At 39.2% G+C, this 20,198-nt stretch overlaps 2 protein-coding genes across 4 annotated transcripts in view; one reads left to right on the top strand and one right to left on the bottom strand.

Annotated features, from left to right (window-relative positions):
• Positions 1-1,989: 1,989 nt before the first annotated feature.
• On the bottom strand, positions 1,990-18,417 carry SLC25A16 (solute carrier family 25 member 16). Of its 2 annotated transcripts, XM_064662277.1 has the most exons (9): positions 18,249-18,417; positions 17,338-17,430; positions 15,049-15,182; positions 13,688-13,751; positions 7,721-7,842; positions 7,128-7,194; positions 6,249-6,411; positions 5,290-5,358; positions 1,990-3,538 (listed from the first exon to the last, which is right to left on the bottom strand). In XM_064662277.1, the coding sequence occupies exons 1-9, from the start codon at positions 18,319-18,321 to the stop codon at positions 3,382-3,384; spliced, it is 942 nt and encodes a 313-aa protein (XP_064518347.1). In that variant the 5' UTR covers positions 18,322-18,417; the 3' UTR covers positions 1,990-3,381. The 2 variants fall into 2 exon arrangements, with proteins under 2 accessions (XP_064518347.1, XP_064518348.1); XM_064662278.1 differs by lacking the exons at positions 15,049-15,182; positions 18,249-18,417.
• TET1 (tet methylcytosine dioxygenase 1) overlaps positions 15,136-20,198 on the top strand; it is an 81,946-nt gene continuing 76,883 nt past the window's right edge. For both annotated transcript variants that reach the window (XM_064662273.1, XM_064662271.1), the window contains exons 1-2: positions 15,136-15,203; positions 16,194-16,298. The gene's annotated coding sequence lies outside the window, so the exon portion shown is untranslated. The remainder of the gene's footprint in view (positions 15,204-16,193; positions 16,299-20,198) is intronic.

The raw sequence follows: 20,198 nt of genomic DNA, 5'->3' as shown, positions 1-20,198 counted from the left end.
GCTGTGGGAGAGTGTGAGAGCTATGGAGGGCTGTGAGCGTTTATGAGGGGCTGTGGGGGACTGTGAGCGTCTATGAGGGGCTGTGGGAGAGTGTGAGAGCTACGGGGGGCTGTAAGCGTTTATGAGGGGCTATGGGAGACTGTGAGGCTATGAGAGCTATGGGGGCCTGTGAACGTCTATGAGGGGCTGTGAGCGTTTGAGGGCTCGGGGGGGGGGGGGCTGTGAAGGGCTGGGGGAGGCTGTGAGTATTTATGAGGGCTTTGAGGGGCTGTGGGAGGCTGTGAGAACTATGGGGGGCTGTGAGGGACAACCGCATCGTTCTCGGCCGTGCCCGGCGTTTATTTCAACTTCGCCAAGGGCTGTCCCATCCCCGCCCCTGCTTCTGTTACGGGTCCGGTGGTATGAAGTAATATTCGACATACCTTCTGCTCCCAACTCACTTACGGGCCAATCTCAGCCCGAAAGTCAAACTTTTTCCCTCATAAAGACGTGTTGTTACATTTGGCGCTACTCAGCAGAGGCTTTCTAAAATGGTACTGAAGTTTCAGATATGTAGGTTTCCTTTCTTTGCATTTTTTTTTTGCCATAGAACCACTACTTCAGCAAAGCATTCTGGAAATGAGACCATCACTTCTAGCAAGGATTGAAGGGAGCAGGTATTAAATCTATTCTTAGTACATCAGTATCACTGGTAAATATCAAGATTACCAGCCCAATATCAGGAAATGAGGTATTAAGGGTTTGGTTTTTTATCTCTAATGTAGACAAACACTGGGAAACAGCATGAGCCTCTGCTGTAAAGATGATAGTTTTGGCCCATGGTTGGACACCCCAACAGAAGGATCAAATTCAAATACATGAATTTTAAAAGGTGAGAACATTCTTAATTTAACTCTCCTTCAGTTTTATTTGGGATAGTCCTGAAATATATGCAGTAAACTATATTAATATTCCCTTCCATTGCAGGACCTCTAAGATAAAAGCATACTTGTAATTTAATAGTTATGTGTCAATACTATTCACATAATTTGGTGTGCTACTGGGAGATTATATAAATGCTGTGTACACTTGCTAATCCTGTGTTCTGTAGTCTCTCATGTTGCCTATACATCTCTCATATTCTAAGATATTTCTTTTCTAGTGTATGTTTGTAAAGCACAAAACACACTCTAAATATCTTTTTGAAGTTATCTAAAATTCAAGCAGTCTGGTGAATCTCTATGGAGAGTCTGCAAAATCCAGAAAAAATACCAAATGTTACTTTGGCACCAAAAGTTCCACAGAAGTGTTCAGACTATGGCTCTTTTAATTCTTTCTGACATCAGTGGTTGAGAAAAACGCTTACAGCTTTAAGATACATCAGCATTCTCCAAGTTTAACTGCGTAAATTCAGGAATTAATATTAAAACTTTCAAATTTAAAGTTATTCATACACTTTTAAATTTTATTTTGAAAAACTAATCCAGAAAATGCAGGACAGTTCCATCCACTATTTTAACATTCAATATCCAACTCAATTAGGGGACACTTTTTTTGTTCTTTTCCTCTTAAGTGTGAATATTTTGGATTCTGCTTTATTCTGCCTAAGAACTGCTTAACTTACCACACATTCCTTAAATATATCCCTTTTAGTGAAATTAAGATGTAAAAGTCTGATCATCCTTAACAGTATTAACATGACAAATAACAGGCATCTGAGAAGATGCTTATTTGCTCACACAGTAAAACAATATAGAGAGAAAAAAGGCACTTTTTTTCCCAGTACAATGCATTTATCCTTACTGCAAGAACTTTAAAAGGAATAAACTTACTGTGATATTGGTTAGTTTTCCTTTAGGTAAAACTAAAGACCAGATGAAAAATTTTATTTGTTGTCTCTTAATAAAGAATGACAATGTTATGCATATTTACCTACAAAGGCAAACATACAGATGATTCCAGAAGCATGCATTCCTTCTGGCTGCAACACATACAAATCACACAAAGACATTAATTCAAAAATTTTAATAAAATAAATTCAGATACATCTCATTCTCTGTCCATAGCTACATTGTAAATATCAAAGAAATACATACTTTTAAGAAACTGAAGGGAAAAAACTGAGCAACAAAAGTTGGTATTGAACATGTAACTCAAATTCCAGTTTTGATTTGCTTAATTTTGATAAATTTAACAATCTTACCATCCACCACTTAATGTAGCCATTGCCAATCCTTAAAAGACACTGCTAAAATATTTACAATAAATAAATAAGTTACATAAAGTAAATGCTTTACAGTTTCCTGAATCAAGAGTACCAATGCAGATCATGTATAAAATAATTCCTTCTGCAAAAGGAATTGCAGGAGAAGGAAAAGATGTCATAGTCTATTGCATACCATACTTCAGAAACAGTACACACACCCCCCTACAGACTCCAGTACAATCTTAATTGTCCTTTCTGTTGGATATGGTCCATATGCCTAAACAAGCCAATGCAGCAAGTCCTGTTTGTCACCCTGGCTCCAGGTAGGGAAAAACCTGTTTACACCAGCTAGTCCTGCAAAGTACATGACACACTCGGCCTTCAAACCAAGAACATTCAGCTCCACAGAAAAGATACAGAAAAGCCTTGTAGGATCAGGCCTCTCCCACCTGCCTTAAAGAGATCTTTTCTAGCACTCATCACTCTTAAAGTCCTCCCTGCCTTTACTTGTGTAGGCACAGCATTTTTTAGAACAGAACGTATGCCAAGAAACTGGTTTCCAAATTGCAAGACTTTCTAACACTGCTAAATACATCTTGTAGTTTTTTACTGAAATGGTTGCAGAGACTTTCCTATGTACCAGTCTCAAGACATATGCATTGTTCTTGCATACAGAAAATTTGTTCAGGAAAAGAAGGAAAAGAGGCTGAAATTGTGGTCTGCTGAGTTCAGCTTCTACACACCTGGCAAGTATCTGAATACCAAAATGGCTGCATTATGTTCAAATCAGTTTATTCCATTTAATTTTTAAAGAACAACAGATGCCTAATTACCAGCTTAAAAAGCAGAGTAACCAGCAGCACATAAGTCCTGGAATGGTGATAAAGCTCAATAACTAACTGCTTGGAACCTGGATAAAATGTGGGTGTAATTTTCAAACTGTCATTCTTAACATTAATCTAATGAAGCCTAGAAGATCAAGTGCAAAAAAAGTGTTTAGAGCTACCTAATGTTTATTTTGATCTGTCACCTGGTTTGACTCCAGGAAATCAACCACATTTTGGCAAATAAAGATATCAGACAACAGCAGGTCCACAGTAACAGAGAGCTTTTTTTAAACTTCAAGTAATTTACTCATCAATATAATTTGAGGATTGGTAGTGTAGTTTTACAGAAAAGTATTCTAAAGAAAAGAATCAGTTGAGGTGCAAGAATTGTTTCATAAGTTCATATGTGGTAAAAGCCACGGCCTGGGAAGGAATACAACGGATGTAATTTAGAGATAAACCACGGTACAGTCCTCTTCGTATTCCGTGTTGTTGATACACATACTTCAGTGTCTGCACCATTGTACTGGAAAAAGAAAATCATTATTGGATACACATATTCAATAGTCAAAATCACTTTCTTTAAATACAAGACACTATTTTTACTTGGTTCTTACGAGACCTATGGAGAAAAACCCATGGGACTCCATATAGCAAAGCATTACAGTCATCACAGGACTCAGAAGACAGCCTGAGCTTCAGCAATAAATTTGGGCACCAGGGCTGGGAATTAGAAAGAACAGAGCAGTCCCAGCTAAACAAGTGTCAGGCTGAAAAGACCTACCCTAAAGGACATATTAAGACATTTTACAACAGAATGGCTACATGTGTCCTGTTGCCTAACTGGCAGGGAGGAGCTGAGAAGCATCAGTTCCTTTTACAAATGTAATACAGAGCAACAGAAACATCATGTGATCCATGTAGCACCCTCTTCTTGCATCAAACTTTGTATTCCATCCTCTTAGAGCACTCACTCATACTGTCCATCCTTCTAAAGCTCTGCATGTAAAATTCACGTTCAGCTCTGTACTCTACATCCTGCATCTGTGTAGCTTCTGCTGCAATGAAGACCTAGTATTTCCTCTCAAAAAGAAAAAGCTAGAATTTAAGTATATATTTGACCTTGTTAAAAGCAGAAATTGCAGTGTATATGCAAAGAGAAATTTTCCTCACATACTTGTATTGAAACCGAGCAAATAGACATTAAATGCAAAGCACAGTAAAAATGCCCAAGGTGCTCGATATTTGCAAGCTACTGAAGACAGTGCTCTTGGAAATCATCTTCCATATATCCCCAAAGCTTTGAGACTTCCTACTTGCTTTATCCTCTCATCCTCTAAAGATATACACGTGTCTCTTCTTCAAGGTACAGCTCTCTCCACGGTCACAATAATATTGTTAAACTGGGAAACCTCACGTCTGTAAAACTAGTAACCACAAATGCAGAAAGTAAACCTCCAAGAACAATGAAAACATTTTTATTTTTAAAGTGTCAGGAGTGGAAAATAGGCAAGAAAAAAAAAAGTAAAGGCTGATAAGGAAAACAGAACAGCAACCTTCACAGTTAAGCAACATGGAGCTTGTCTGTGAAAGGTCACTTAGGCTGCTGTTTGTAAGGTCCAACTCTCCACATAGGAAATTCACGCTGCATCACACTGGATTCAGACATATACAATTCCACAAGATTGAAACTAAGCAAGAGAAAACTGTCCCAGAATTGAATTTGGTTAAGGCAATTTGAGATTCAGAAAGTTTTTCCAAGATGAGAGCTGATTTAATAGTATTATAATGTTAAGGTTACTATGGTACTTCCGCTTCTACTGGAGGAACCTCAACTTCACGTGGGGCATGGGACACTACCGTAAGTGCAAGAAAGGTCAAAGAAAACTGTATAATGCAAAATTATCTCATGGAACAGATTCTACACTTCAAAACAATTTCATTTCAGTAGAAGCATGTGGTCTCTCTTTTAGGGATCTTGCTGATATTAAAGATTTCACAAGTTTCATTAAAATAAAAAGAAAACATGTTTAATACAAACACAGTATTACTAACAAAGGTGCCATTGTGATTTCATGTATTTTTTAACCACACATTGACAATGGCAGCTTTTGTCTGTGTGGAAACTTTCTCATTAAAAGCATGAAGAAAACAACACAGTAGTCCGGGGGTGGGGTTTTTGTCCTGTTTTCTTATTTTTAAACTTTAAAATTAAGAATTAAACTTTGCTCAGACATCCAAAAATTCAGTTACTATGGATGAAAAGAAAATACTCACAGGCACTTTTCAGAGTCTGGGAGAACCGCTCCCAACTGCATTCTCCTCCGAGTTACATCCAGGGGATATCTGCAGGGAAGATATTTAAACAGCAGTTCAAACACATGGGTGATGGCTCTTGGAATATTTAGACAAAAACACAAAGAAGTCCACGTGCAACCTCCAAGTTCCCTTTTCAGTGAGTCAGGAATCCAGCTCACATTCTCAACACAGCTGAAAGTTCTCCAGAAAGGGAGACTTCCCCTACACAGTCAAAACCAGCAAACCAGAGCTCTTAATACATTCCATTTGGCACTAGTAAGGAAGATACATGAAAATCAGATGACAGTACAAAATAGTCTTTAAAATGCTGGAGGGAGAAGACACCTGCATTGAACGTAAAATTAAAAGTTTAAGGATTAATAAAAAATTATATTTGCAATGCAGTGACTTAGTGAAAAATTGATGCTATATAAGTCCATTAAATTAATTTATTTTATGGAAAAATTAAAATACAACAAGGACAGCATGAGAAAGGAGAAAGCAAGAAAAGTAAAAAAAAAAATTGCCAAATACAATATCTAAGACTTGTTTTTTCTTTCTTTTTTTTTTTTAATCCTATGGCTTCACAGGTTACATAGATTTGAAAGTAAATTGGAATAATAAAATTCTGCAAATTATGTTCAGGGTCAAAATTTCTTAGCTTACCAAACAAGCTAAGAAACAAGATTGTTACCAAACCAGATTTTAATGGATTTTAGGAGATTTGCCTGAATTTGTTTAATTGACTCATGGCATATATCCATAAAGACCCTGAAGATTAAACAGATATTTAGTATATGAAACAATAGGAAATAATTGACTTTCAGTGTCTGATTAAGCTGATTTCAAAACCTTACTAGACTTAGATAAAATTGTATTCTCAGATAAAAGTCTCTTTAGAATGAACAGAGGAAAACCAACCCAGTACCCAAACTTACGATATCGTCTGAGCTATTGCTCCAGCTATGCCACCACACAGCAGATTTACATGTGTTTTCAAAACTAAGACATCGGGGTTATCTAATGAAGGCCGTCCAAGCAAGTTAGGTGCTTGAGCAAGTCCAATGCTCTTTAAGGTACCAAAGGTAAAAAATGAAAAACCTAAAAGGAAATTTAATTTTATGTACTTTCATAAAAAAGCAAACTATTCGTCGATGCATCATCATCATAAACAAAAAAGCTGCTCTTACAAAATGAAACTACTTTCCAGTTCTTTTAGAAGTTTTTTTCTTAAGCAGAAAGAAATAGATAAACGATATTTTGAACTTCTACAGTAATTCCTGTTCAAAGGAATTTGTGTTTGTACATAATGCTAAAAGAACGCTTCAAGTAAGCTAGACTGCGAGCTTTAAATTACTGCATTGCTGTCAAGAATAATCCTAAAACCTTTTTAACTGAAGAACATGTCACGTCTTTTAAATCTGGTTTAGCTGGGCTGTTCTGGTCCTCTGTTCCACGTCACCCCGCTGCTTTAGCTCGTGTGAGTATTTACATGGAAGCCGCCAGGAGATGGAGCCAACACTGAGGCTCTGAGGCTCCACTTACAGAGCGCTCCGCTCCCGATCTACCCGTCTGGGAGAAACAGCTTCACGCCTTCTTATGGGAAAACGGGGAAGCACAAGAGAACCCACTCGTAACTGTCCCTCTCAACTGCACATTTCAGAAAAGCAAGGCTTTTACTATCGATGATGCTCTTTAAGGAGCATCACTGAAGGTGATTTGGACAGCAGCTAATTAACCAGGTGTGCAAATATACCATGTAAATTCAGTAGTGCACACAACTGCTGGAGGACGGCCACGGCCTGGTTTTAACTTACCCGCATACGGTGCCATTCCTACAACAGTTGGCATCAGCCCTCTGTAGAACCCTCTAAAACCACCTTCCTTTGAAAGAAAAATACAAGAACATTGGTGGCAAGAAATACAGCAAACAACTGAACAAGTTACATAACTTGATACAGATTCCCGTGGCAGGAACCTGACTGGCACCACCTACCACCAGGGAGCTAAAGGCAGGGTCTGCTCCTTGTGCCTGAAAAACCGAGGGGACCTGGCTCTACAGGAGAGGCACAAGTGAAAACGAGGGAGGAAAATCTACATCCAACATCATAACTGGAGACAGTTATGCATTATACTCAGCCCTCCTCCCCAGATCTTTTGGGATCATTACTACTTGTTCTTGAAAAGCAATTTCCCTGCTGTTTTTGGCCTCCCACTTCCATGAGCCTTAGCTCCAGCTTAGCAGCCTAAGTAGCGGGAAGCATCCAGATAACTTTTTACATTAAAAAAGTCAAATTGCACACGATGAAGTCATGTAATTTGCCACCAAGCCACTATTTTCAATGCAATGCAACATTCTTTAAAGAGCATATTTTGCTTTGACAGGACTGAAGATTAAAAGAAAAAATACCTTTGTGTAAATCATCTTGAATGCATGGATAATTCCCATGTACCTGTGTTCCCCTTTGACTTGGAACGCCAGACGAACTCTAACCATATCAAGAGGGTAAGTACAAATCACTGCTGTAATACCTTTATTAAAAACAAAAACAAAACAAGCAAACAAAACTCACCTACACCTTATCTGATTCTAGGATTATTTTGAAAATTAGAATTTCCTTTTGTGGCAGTGAATATAATAGCATATACAAAATATTTTGTTAAAGAAACACTTAAAGTAACTTATAATCAGCAAACAGGAACACTAACTTCAGTAACACACAAAGGATTTATGTTTGGTGTTCACTGAAGCAGCACACCTAGGCCTGGATTTTCCCAAGATTTATGGGCCTGATTGTATTCCTGAGCAATCTTATTGATGTCCATAGCTCCTAAGAGTCAGGCTAATCAAATGCATCAGCTTTACTGGATTGCAACCATGAAACCTAATCCTAAATAATAAAAAAAAAAAAAATTAAAAAAATCAAACCACCGAATTTAAATGTTTTATTTCAAAAAGGTTGTGTCGGAATTTGGTGTGACTACTGGATATAGATACATGTATCTACTTACTGCATCTATTCTAGTGACATTTAAAATAGAGCCAGGATCATACTGATGAGGAGTACTTAACTGTGCTGCACTACTGCATTGTAATAGTTCATGTTACACCAGCACTTCTGGTTTAAAACTGACCAGAAAAGCTATTTCTGGACTTAAGATGCAAAAAAAAAAAAAAAAAAAAAAATCAAATCTTAGGATTCATCCAGTTTTGGACCTTTTCAAAACTGCTTAGATGCTGACCAACTAGTAATTTTGGAAACACAACTCCAGTACAGAAAACATCAGTTCTAACAGTTACGTGAATACCGAATTCTTCCCAACTGCTGCTTTTTGAGGTAAAACGCTCACTGGCTGACAAATTCTTTGGAGGGAATAGTTAAAACTGTCAACTGAAAACAGAGGCCGTTTTCTGTGGGTACACCACAGTCACCGAAAAAAAAAACAACCACCCACACAAAAACCCCAAAACTGGGAAAAGGAGAAAAAGAAAGCAAAAACCTTTGTAATTGATACTGTTTTCCAGCAACTGCTCTGATTTAGCTAAACATAACTTTTAAAAATTGGTCCTACAGAAGCACACTTTTTATGCAGGCAGGAAATGGTCACTTCCTCTTAAGTTGTAATAGTCTCTCACTAATATCTCTTCTGTAGGTGTATCACTTCCCCTACTTTCCAAAAGGTCAAGAGAAAACCATAACAGGAGGAATTAAAAACAAACAAACCGACAACAAAACCCAAACACAACAAAACTCTTGCGAACAAGCTCTTCTTAATTTTTATGCTTGGAGGACCCCCCCCCCCCAAAAATAACACCAAACCCCAAAACAAAACAAACAAAATAAAAAGAAAAACATTCAAACAAAAACCACAACAAAGCACAACTCTAGTACATTGAATGATCTGACAGAAAGTATCAGGATGAGATGGGGAGAAAAAAAAAAAAAACACAACCACCCTAAGTGAGCTATCCAAAAATCTCACACTGCTCAACTGTCAATTGAGGGCAAAGTTTGTGGCTTTCTGGAGTATCCCACAATTTATTTTAGAAGACAAAAACATCACTTTTGGACATTATGGACAATTCCTCTGAACAAAGAGCAGACATCTGCAGTTGATTTCTGATGTTATCTCACCCACAGGGTTCAAAAGTTGGAAGCTGCAAAACACTAAAGAAACTTTAGGACTGTTTCCACTGACCTACATTAAATCCATCCCTCAGTCTACAGCCTTTTCCTAATGGATTGCCTGAGATGTCCAGAAATATCATAAAACAGATGAATTCAAGCATTTTAAATAGAAGTAAAAATGGGGGGGGGGGGGGGAAAGCCCTTTCACAGAGCTTAAGAGTTTCCAGGAAAATCATCCTACTTTAGAAAACAGATAACTTTTCCCCCCTTCTCTTTCCAATCTTTCCAGGAATTTGTCTGAACAAAGACTAGCAAACAGACCAACCAGGAGCTTGGTGAATGCACTACTTCGTGAATACAGTCCAAAAATAGTACAATTTTAAAGAAATCAGATGCAACTGAAAGAAACCACATGTAGGGATTTAAATAGAAACTTTTTATTTTTAGGAGTTTTTTAAAATCCTCTAGCCATAGAATCTGAAAAAAGGAATTTCTAACATCAGCCAAAAAGTATGCTTTCTTGAAGCAACTGGCAGAGGCACTGTACATACAAGGGATCAAGATTTCCTTTGGGGCTTAGGAGAGTCACTGTCCTTTCCAGAAGGAATGGCAGCCAGCTTTGGGACACAAAGTCATTGTGGTGAGTCTACAAAATTACTAATCTCATCTCTGCTTCCTATATTGTAGGAGTTACAAGAAGTCAGACCACAGCATCTCGAGGCTGATTCCCTGCCCAAAAGCAAAATCTACTCCAATTAATGATAGTTGAGCCAAAAATCTCTCCCACAGTTGGTTAAACACAACAGAATTGGAAGTATCTCAACAATTAAGAGGTGGATCCTGAAATTCCCAGTGTCTGATCCGAAATAACCATAACAGGGTAGTGTAGCTCTCCCTCCCTCAATGAACCACTTCCTCAAAAGAGTAGACTTTTCCACTGCAACTGCTGACTCAGAAGCCCAGGAAGCCAGGGAAAGACCGTTCTTCACTTCCCATGTTGCCCTCAAGCCCCTTTGACCGCTCTTGGGGACAAGATACTGGGTTACACAGACTAAAGACTTAGTGACAGTGAAGCACAACAGGAATTAGACTGTCCTTGATTTGCTTCCCAGACTCTGGGAGTTAACAATGAGATTAGCTCTGTCTCCTAATTTGCTTGCTATTCCTCCATTCTCAGTCATTTTCTTTCTTTGAAAAATAAAAAACTATCTGAAGCAAGAAAAAACACAAGTTAAATACATTTACAAAGAGTAGGCACTGCACATGTCTTCAGCACACAAGTTTTTATGATCTCTGTACCACGCTCTTTGTACTTTATCAGCAGCTCTGCAGATCAAATTAAGCGCTGCCAGAGGTTTACAGCTCAAAAAGTGAGCTGTAAGCACAAGTCACAGCCTTGAGCCGCAGAAGATATGCTCCTTAGCTGGTATAAAGATTAATTTATTTATCCAGGAAGCATCTTCTGAACAAAACAAGGCTTCAGGAACTACACATACAGGGAAACAGCTGATGACAAAGAATATTTATCAGACAGATTTAAGAATCCCTAATTTACACATCCCAATATTTCTATATCTCCAATATATAATTCTGCTTCTCTACCAACTGTACCTGAAGAAACAGACCACACAGATTCTTTTAAAATGTTGACTCAAAGAGGGAACTGTTAATTACACACTATTTAAAATGGAGACACCCATTATCCTACTAGATCAGTACTATTTTCCAATCACTTTTACTGAAAGTAAAAAGCTAAAAACAAAAACATACTTTCTGTATTAGCTTAATGGAAGTTTATTCTAGATAACATCTAGTCTTTTTTGACTTTGTTATTTTGAAGTTAATCAAGTGCAAGGGTGGAAATACACATTTCTGTGGTTTAATTCAGATTTTTCTAATAAAAAACTAAAAAAGAATGTTTAGATTTTAAAATCATCCTGTGAATACTTAGATTTGTAAAGTCATCCTGTGATGTTTCATTTGATTATCCTTGTTCATCTTTGTTGTTAGTTGATAATTTTGTTTCCTAAACCCCACTAACCTCGAAGATTTCTCTATCTTCTTGCCCAGTTTTGTCTTTCCTCAGAAGAAGTTATATACCATTTATCCGTTAATGAGGTGTTACAGCTGAAATTTGAATCACACAAGACTCAGGAAATTCAGAGTTAAAGTTTCCACAGTAACTTTAACTTGGCCTCCTGGAATATATGCATTACAATAGGTTTTGCTTTTTTTCCTCTCTCCACTACTCCCATCCTCACTGCCTTGTTTTTCCCTGTGGACAAGCTTTTGATCCTGTTCATCAGTTAAAGAAGATACTTAGATGTTTCCCACCACTTTGAAGCCGATTCAGGTCTGTTGACCACTAGTCCCATTGGAAACACTGACATAAGCAATATTTCAGCAGCAGTGGCACAGAGAAGTGAAAGCAGACAGCTGTCTGGCTAGAGGGTGGAGAGGGGACAAAAAGGAGAGGGAAACGCTGGTTATCTGTTCCCAACTGCTTAATACTGTGTTCCATGAAACTGGGAAGGCCCCTCTGCACCAACACTGGGGTGCATCATCTCCTTTAGTCATTTAAACTTGCAGGAAACAGAAAAATACCCTTTATTGGAGCCAGCAAGAAACTAGGCCACAGGAGTTAAAGCAAGAAATACTATCACTTGCTTCTAACTCACTTTTTTGCTTGCAAACCTAGAAGACTTGTGTTCCAGATTTCAAGCTCTCTGCTCTTCTCAGTGCCTCCTTCCTCCTCTATAGCTCCTTGGCATAATCAAGAGAAACCCTCCCCTCTTATTAACTAAAGAATATCCCAAGCAGCAGTTAATGCCACCTAGTAAACAAATAGTAAGACACTCCCATGTGACACTATATATACACTTGACTGTTGTGTTCCTTTCACTGCCTCCCAAACTCCAGCTCACCTACTCAGTTCTGGCATTCTCAAACCCAGACTATTTATTATCCTGTACTTAAACACACCACACAAAGCACTTCATTTGATCATGGCTGCCAGATAGCGCTGTGTGCTAATTTATTTCTGTTACTCTAACCACACAAAGCACCAGTAAGGTGCTTAAAACAATGCCAGATACTATTAACTGATCTGCACAAGGAATTCCACCATGGCCAACAGTGACAGAGTTAAGCTGATTATTCAGTGTGTGCATAATGCCTTACAAATCAGGTTCCTAGTCTCTGACAAAGCTAATAATAAGCTTTTTTGGGGGGAAAAGTAAATTGCAAAGTGTTCTCTAACACAGTTAAAGGTGGGGGGAGAAAAAAAGGGAAAAAAAAAATCTATGGGTTTTTTTTTCCTCACTTCTTTCAGACAGAAAGCCAGGAAAAGTTCTAGGACATACATATCTTGCCAAATGGGTTTTGCTAGCTTTTAGGACTCTTTTCATTATTCCATTTTATTCTCTTTCCTTTTCTTCTGACACTACAAATGCCAGAATACTTTCATGAGGTCTTCCTAGTTTAACTAAAGGTAGTATTAACAAACCCCAGTATTTTTATTACAAAAGAAGTTAAAGATGAATACCCATAACTACTTAAAGACTGTCACTAGGCAGTATTAAGCCCATTTAACAAAGTAAAAGCACATGAAGAATCACTTCAATTAAAAATCAGTTCCACTATCACTTACCTTCCCCTGTTTTTTCTTAGCTACTTTTGGCTGAATGACTAGTAAGAGGAAAACAAATATATAATCATACTATACACTGGCAGTTCACACAAGGGGTTTTCTGCTGCTATTGCACTAACTGATAAATCAGAGTTTTTAAAGTTCACACACATGATCTAAAGAGCATCATGACAATCCTGCGTTGGACATGGAAAAGCACAGACATGTCTGGCAAATCCAAAGAACACACCCACGAAAGGAACTGCAGTTCCCTCTGTCTCTATGGGCTTATATTCAACCTCCAAGAAATGGCAGAGGGGTGATGAGCCAATTCCACCAAAACCTGCAGCTTTATACTTCATCTTGGTGACACTGGGGTTTTCACTTTTTAAAAGCCATAATAAACACTATAAAAACCTGCTTGCACAAGTATATTTTAAAGAATACTCTTCAACAAATGTGTGTCAATTAGGCAACCATGTTCCATTAACCATTTACTAGTATTTTTGCTTAATACAAATTTCCAACAGTTTGACCTGACTACACATGGAACCATCCTCTAAATAAATATTAACTTTTCAGCAAAAGGCATGTCTGAAATCCAACTACAAAACTATACCTGCCATGGATCCAGCCATTAATCGATGCACATGCCCCGAAATCCCAAGTTGTTTCTTTATTACCTACAAAATATGGAACATTTACAATAGTCTCATATGAGAAAACGCAGGGAAACACAGCACAAGCTTTATCAGCACATTAATGCAAACTCTGTAGGAGGCTTCCAAGAAGTTTACAATACTACAAATTCAATCCAGAGCACTTAATTACTGCTAAAAGAATCTTTTGAACACTGCTGCTGTTTCCAATTTCTTAATAGAAACATGAACATGCTAAAATTCTACTAACAAGGGAAAACAAAACAATGAGTTGAAAGTATTTCTACTGTTCACTTCAGGAACTCAATTAATTGTTTATTTAGTTATCATTAATGTGTGTCAAACAAGGCAAACTGAAAACTATCCTTGTAGAGACCAAAGGACACTGAGCAAAGTTGAAAAGTGAGAAGAGTCAATTTTTCTTCCATGCACACCATGTGAAACACTCCTATAAAGACTTTTTAACTGGATCAAAACAAAAGAAAAAAAGGAGAAGAGAAAAATAGGACAAACAACTCAGAACAAGAACTTCCTAAGTTACATTACAGCCCAGAAGGAAATTAGAAATTAGTTTCCAGCCTTTTACCAAATAATTGAGACTACTTCAGAAGCACTTTCAGCTACAAAGATCATTTCATATCTTCCTCCTTTAAGAATTTTTTTTTCCTTTTACACATCCATGCAAAACATCATGAACATTTCCTGTCAATTAACAGGTAAAGGGAACTGCTATGATGCCAACTGGTTTCTTGAAATTTGCAGATTCATAAATCATTTCATTTTAGAGCACAGCATGCAGTCTTTTATTCCACACGACATAAAACATGCACAGATCAACAGCATTTATGGTGACAACACAAAAAAAAAACCTACAAAACCCATTACAGTTACTTCTTTGTCTCAGTCTTCTGAAATTTGCTCTTTAGGGAAGGGAATCACAGCTTCAATCTCACATATAAATATAAATAAAGAGGTTTCATTTTACATTTTGCTCCTACTTTATTCACCAAGGGATACCTTATAGCAATAAATAGCAGCAGGCTTTAGATTACCTTTTGCTTTCTTTAAGAAAAAAAAGCATTATTCTCAATAATACAAAGGTATAAAAGGTACAAAAATCAGTGGGAATCTTTTAAAAGTTTCAGTATTGCCCTGACACTTTCAAGCGTTAGATTCAGATAAAATTAAGCAACCTCAGAAGAGACATGCAGCTAATTAATAACACACAAAAGTTTCAGTGTTACTATCAGTCACTCAATGAGTTTGTATTCATTGTGGGCAGAAAAAAAAAAGAAAAGCAAAACAAACTAAATTCAACTACCTTTTTATATTGGTCAAAGGCCATAAACTGAATAGCGCCATACGGAAAGATTCTAATCATCATTGCCCCGTTTCCTTTGTACAGCCCAAGGTAACCTTCCTTTTTGGGGACAGCACACAACGTGGAAAACACTCCTGCCAGCAATACAGAAAGAGGTATTTAACCATGGGGGGAGGGAACAAAAATCAGCAAATACTACTGACAATAAGAAAGCATGCACAGAAAAGCTAAGGCTGCATCGTGCTGCTCATGTGACTATGGAGAGCCGAGAGCCACTTTCACTGCCCAAACTGCCGCAAGGGAGAGGTGGAAGGTGAAGTTTTATCAGCTTCCTCACCTCCCAGACTGAGTGAACTCCCTCTGAATTCATGCACTCAGGCCCCAAGCCTTGCCTGGACTGTGAGCAGCCCCCCTGCAGGTGCCACTGCCCACCCACAGACCCCTCCAGCAACAGAGGGGATCAAACCAGCTGACTTGCAACTCAGGCAACTCAGAATATAGAGATAAATACTTTAAAGTCTAAAACAATGGGAAAACAATATGATATTGTACATGCTAAATTACAGACTAAATGCCATCATTGAGGAAATTAAGCAAACAAGTTGAAGACTCTCATTACCTGCAAGCTAAACACCTTACACTTCTTGTCCCAGAGTTGCAACAAGAAGCAATCCTATTCCCATTTAATAGTTGAGAAACAATGCAAGATCACACAAAGTTTGGGCAAAACCTATAGTTTCACTATAAATATTAGTTAGGCACAATTGCTATCAAATTGACTTCCTAATTTTTTTTTTATAGGAATAAGCTCAAAAACACAAAGTTTTCAGTCATATGCAACTACTAAATAATATAAGAGCTGAACATGAAAAAGGTTTATACATTGATCTTGCTTTCAGGCAGGAAAAAAAAAGAGTAGCTGACGAACTTTCACTTGACATTTAAATAAAACAAGTACTAATTAGTTTCTGGAGTTCTAAGAATATGAATTCATTATTGTATATTAATATATTATTACATATTATTTTATAGTAAATGTATTTTTAAGATGTCATGCTTGTTACATGCCTCTGAACACACTTATGCTGTGACTAGAATTTCTTCTCTCTATGCTGCAATGATGAGTTACTGTTCTTATTTCTCAGAACATGCTCTCAGACCCATGTGGCACAAATTCCACAGAACAAGGGCAATAAAAACATGCAGTGAGGACTTTGAGGAACTGATCCACCGTGTCTCTACACTTACAGGTACCTCTTCCACATAATTCTCTCTTTTGCCAATATGTAACATGGACATGCATTCAAGTCAGACACATTTCACATAAACATCATTGTATCACACCCTAAATAGGGAAGAACATTAAATTCTATTTGCCAATTATGGCACAGTACAAAGCAAATAGAAAATTAGTATTTAAGATCTCAGTCAAACCAATTATTTCACCCTTCTTAGGTGAAATAATCTTCTTAGACTGCAGATTTGAGTGTATACTTACATGTTAGTTACTAAAACGCCACATAACTTGTGTATCCCTTTTTGCCACAGTGAAGTGAATATATATCCACTCAATTTTGTTTCAAGATTTGCTTTTAAAAAACAGTATCTTTAGTGTCTAAGTTAAAAATTCCAAAGTTTAATTACAGGTAAAATTAGCCAACTCAAAATATTTTTTTCCTTGACAAATCTAACACTTAAATTTTGGAGCAAAAGTTATTACCTATTCAGTAGCATATGACATAAATGCCTCAAATACTCTGCACAAGAGGGCACTGTTACAGCCCTCAGAGAACAGTTCTGAACATGAGTCTTTTCTCTCACCGTGATGCAACACAGATGCCCTGCACCTCACAGCAGCACAAATCTGCTGCTCTCCTCGATCCTGCCAGCCACACCACTGTCCAGGGGCCTTGTCATCTGAACACACCCCACAGCCCCTGGCAACTGGCAGCCACTGCAGCAGTTTTTACAGAAATGATCCAAGCTTTGAAGCTGTGATTACCTGCTGGCTTCTGTAAGGGAAGATGAAGCCTAGCTCTTCCATGCCTTACTGAGGATTATTCTGACATCTCCATCTCTAACACATCGACCAATACCACAACTTATACAGGGCTTTGTTTTTCTTTTCAAACACTAACAAAACATGGCACAGAGCCTGACCAGACAGATACAACCTTCTGTCTGGTGAGCACCTTTTTTTTATCAGCCTCATCACTGAATAAATCAACACACCCAAAGCATACACATTGCATTCAAACCCACACAGGAGACCCGCAGCAGCCATCTTACCTAGATGTTTGTAATGGTGGTTATGAGCTTGCAGCAAAATCTTTACTCGATCCAGTGGTGCAGTAGTTGTTTTGGCACAACATCCTGCAACACCTTTCCAAGAGGGGAAACAGAAAAGTGACAGGATGCAAAAAGTTCTTTAGGTCAGCAATTAAATAAGGGATTTTTCTAATGTATTTAGCTCGGTTAGGAACTGGAAGAAGCCCCAATAACAAGCAAACAGCTTCCATTAGATGTTACAAAGCCCCTAATGCCTTAATGAAATGTATAAGCTACTTTTCCTGTTTACAAAAACCCAAGCCACTGTGTCTCTCAGCTGCTGAGGTCACTGCAAAAAGAACTTTCCTGAAAGTTACTCAAGAGTTCTCTGCCCTGTTGCCTCCTTCCCTTGAGCAGAAAACAGCCCTTGCTGCTCTTCCCAAGGGGTGGGCACGTGTCTGCCGTGTGCCCTGCACTACTTCAGAGAGCGAGATCCAACAGCGACTGCGGCGTGATGTACAAACTTTAAATAAACACAACCTACTCCGGCAAACCACACAGCTGGGATAACACCCTAGAGTAAGAATAAATAGGCTTTTTCTGTAAGAGGTTACTAATGCAGGGCTGTGTTTGCCAGGCTGCCTTGCCACTTCACATCACCTTAATCTTCACAACAGCAGCCAAAACAGTTTGGGGACAGGGACAACCCGCCCTCCTAGAGCGCCCCGACGAGGGTTTGTGCTCTGGGAACATTTAACTGGCGACTGCCCGGGTTCTGACACACGTGCGAGTCTCCGGCGTGCGCCGAGTGCCCCGCGTTGGTCCATGGGGGCAAGGGACAAGCGAGCTGCCCTGTCGGCAGTGCCGACCCCGGCAGCAGTTCCACCCGCACAGCGGCAGCGGAGCGCCCGCCGCGGCCCCCGGGCACCCACCTCCGGCGATGAAGGAGCGCAGCCAGTAGAAGTCACGGCGGGCCGGGGGCAGCGCGGCCGCCGGGGACGCCATGGGCCGGGCCGGGCCGGGCAGGGCTGGGCTGGCCCGGGCGGCGGCGGCGGCTCCGCAGCGCTCGATGCCGCCCGCCAGCCCCGCCGCAAGGGCGCAGGGGCGGAGCTCGGCGCGGCCCCGCCGAGCCACGGCCGGGGCCGCCGGGCACAGCGCGGCGCCTGCGGATCGCGTCACACCGGCGGGTGGGTCCGCCCGCCCCACCAAGGCCCGGCTTAACCCCGCCAGCAGCCCGCGCTCGCACCTTGCCTGCTCCGCAGCACCGGGCGGAGGGGCTTCTCCGTCGGGTGGTACCCTAGGGGATCGTTTGCTGCTCGGTGACAATGGTCATCCAAGTCCTCTGCCAAAAATACGTGTTTAGACCTATAGCCAAAACCTAAATGGCTCTAATTAGGCTATACAATAAAATGCATCGATTTCTGTTTAAGCATTTAAATAGCTACTTCGTGCTAGAGCATCCATATTTCTTTTGTCTACGATTATGGTCTCATAGCCAGCAAAAAAAAAAAAAAAAATCAGTATGATTATTCATATTCAAGTTTCAAAATGCATCAGAAAGGGAAGTAGAAATTGGAAAAAAAAAAAAAACAGCGTTTTTAGAATCAGAAAGGTCAAACCCAGTATCATATCTGCAGCTGTCAACATTTCTGGCAATTGTTTGGGTTTTCTGCAATGTCTCTGTTGAGCACAGTGCATAGGGCTTTCCAGGAGGCACTTAGGCTTGTCCTCAACTCTTGGAAAAAAACAAACCCAAATGCACCCTCTCAATGCTGGTGCCTGGTGAGAGCACCCTAATGCCTGGTGACATCAGGTGAGAAAGTTAGTGCTAGCAGCTTTTCTCTCATTTTTTTGCAGTTACTCACCTGTTTCTCATACACTTTTTTCCCCATATATCTTCACCTGGGTTTGAAGTGTTTCATATACCAACATCCCTTTTTTTAAAGTCCATCTTTCGACATGAAGAAAACAGTCAAACAGATCTCAATGCTTACATAAATCAAAGGAACCAATCTCCAAACAAATTGCTGGAACATTTTTTCTTCCTGCTTGTGTCCAATTGCCTTCAAAAGAGATTATTCACTTCTTCCTTTAATAGGTTACATTCTTTAAAATTAAGTTTGCTTCAGAATCAGGGAAACTTTATTTTGCTCTATTTGATCACTACATCTTTTATATATTTGGGAAGGGCCTGTTACAACAGGCTTTTTTCCCAATAATATAAAACTCACATTCCAAAGGTGGACAGACTTGTCCAGAAAATATGGAATAAGTCCTTTATAGAGGAAAACTCTCAAGCCTTTTCACATTCTGTAATATACCTGAGAAGTCTCTAATGGAACAGCAACTGTTCTGTGAGTCATTGAAGCAAGTTTTATAGTCACTGTTAATGCAGCTTTCTCCAGCCAATTTGTATTCTTTGGGGGTTACACTCAGGAAAAGCCTCCTACTGCCACAGCAACCAGCCTATGTTAACAGCTCCAGCTGTAGGAACCTAATTTACTGATTTCACACAGGAAAGTGTTGACTGCACTAACAGCTGAAAGTCATCTAGTTTCCAGAATTTCACCTCAGACTAAAAAAAAAAAAACCCAAAAAAAACCCCAAAAATTACATAAATGGGCTGTTACTTCTTTGGGATAAAGGCAAGATATTTCAGGAAGATCCTTTGTCAGCCCTGGTAATTTAGAGAAGTATGCCCCATGAGTGCATACTGTTTAGGGAAACAGTAATAAACTTGCATTGCAAAGCTAAACAGAACATCTTGTATAGATATACTAACACACAAAGGAATTCAGCAGCCAGCTTTATGTGTATAGCTTTGTGGGGGTTTTTTAAATACTTGCTGGTATAAAGGGCTCTCAAGCTCTGTTTTCTTCTGT

This window comes from Pseudopipra pipra, chromosome 8 (genome assembly GCF_036250125.1).
Source record: "Pseudopipra pipra isolate bDixPip1 chromosome 8, bDixPip1.hap1, whole genome shotgun sequence".
Taxonomy (NCBI): Eukaryota; Metazoa; Chordata; class Aves; order Passeriformes; family Pipridae; genus Pseudopipra; species Pseudopipra pipra.
Note: the sequence above shows the minus strand (reverse complement) of the source record. Positions and strands in the feature narration are given on the sequence as shown.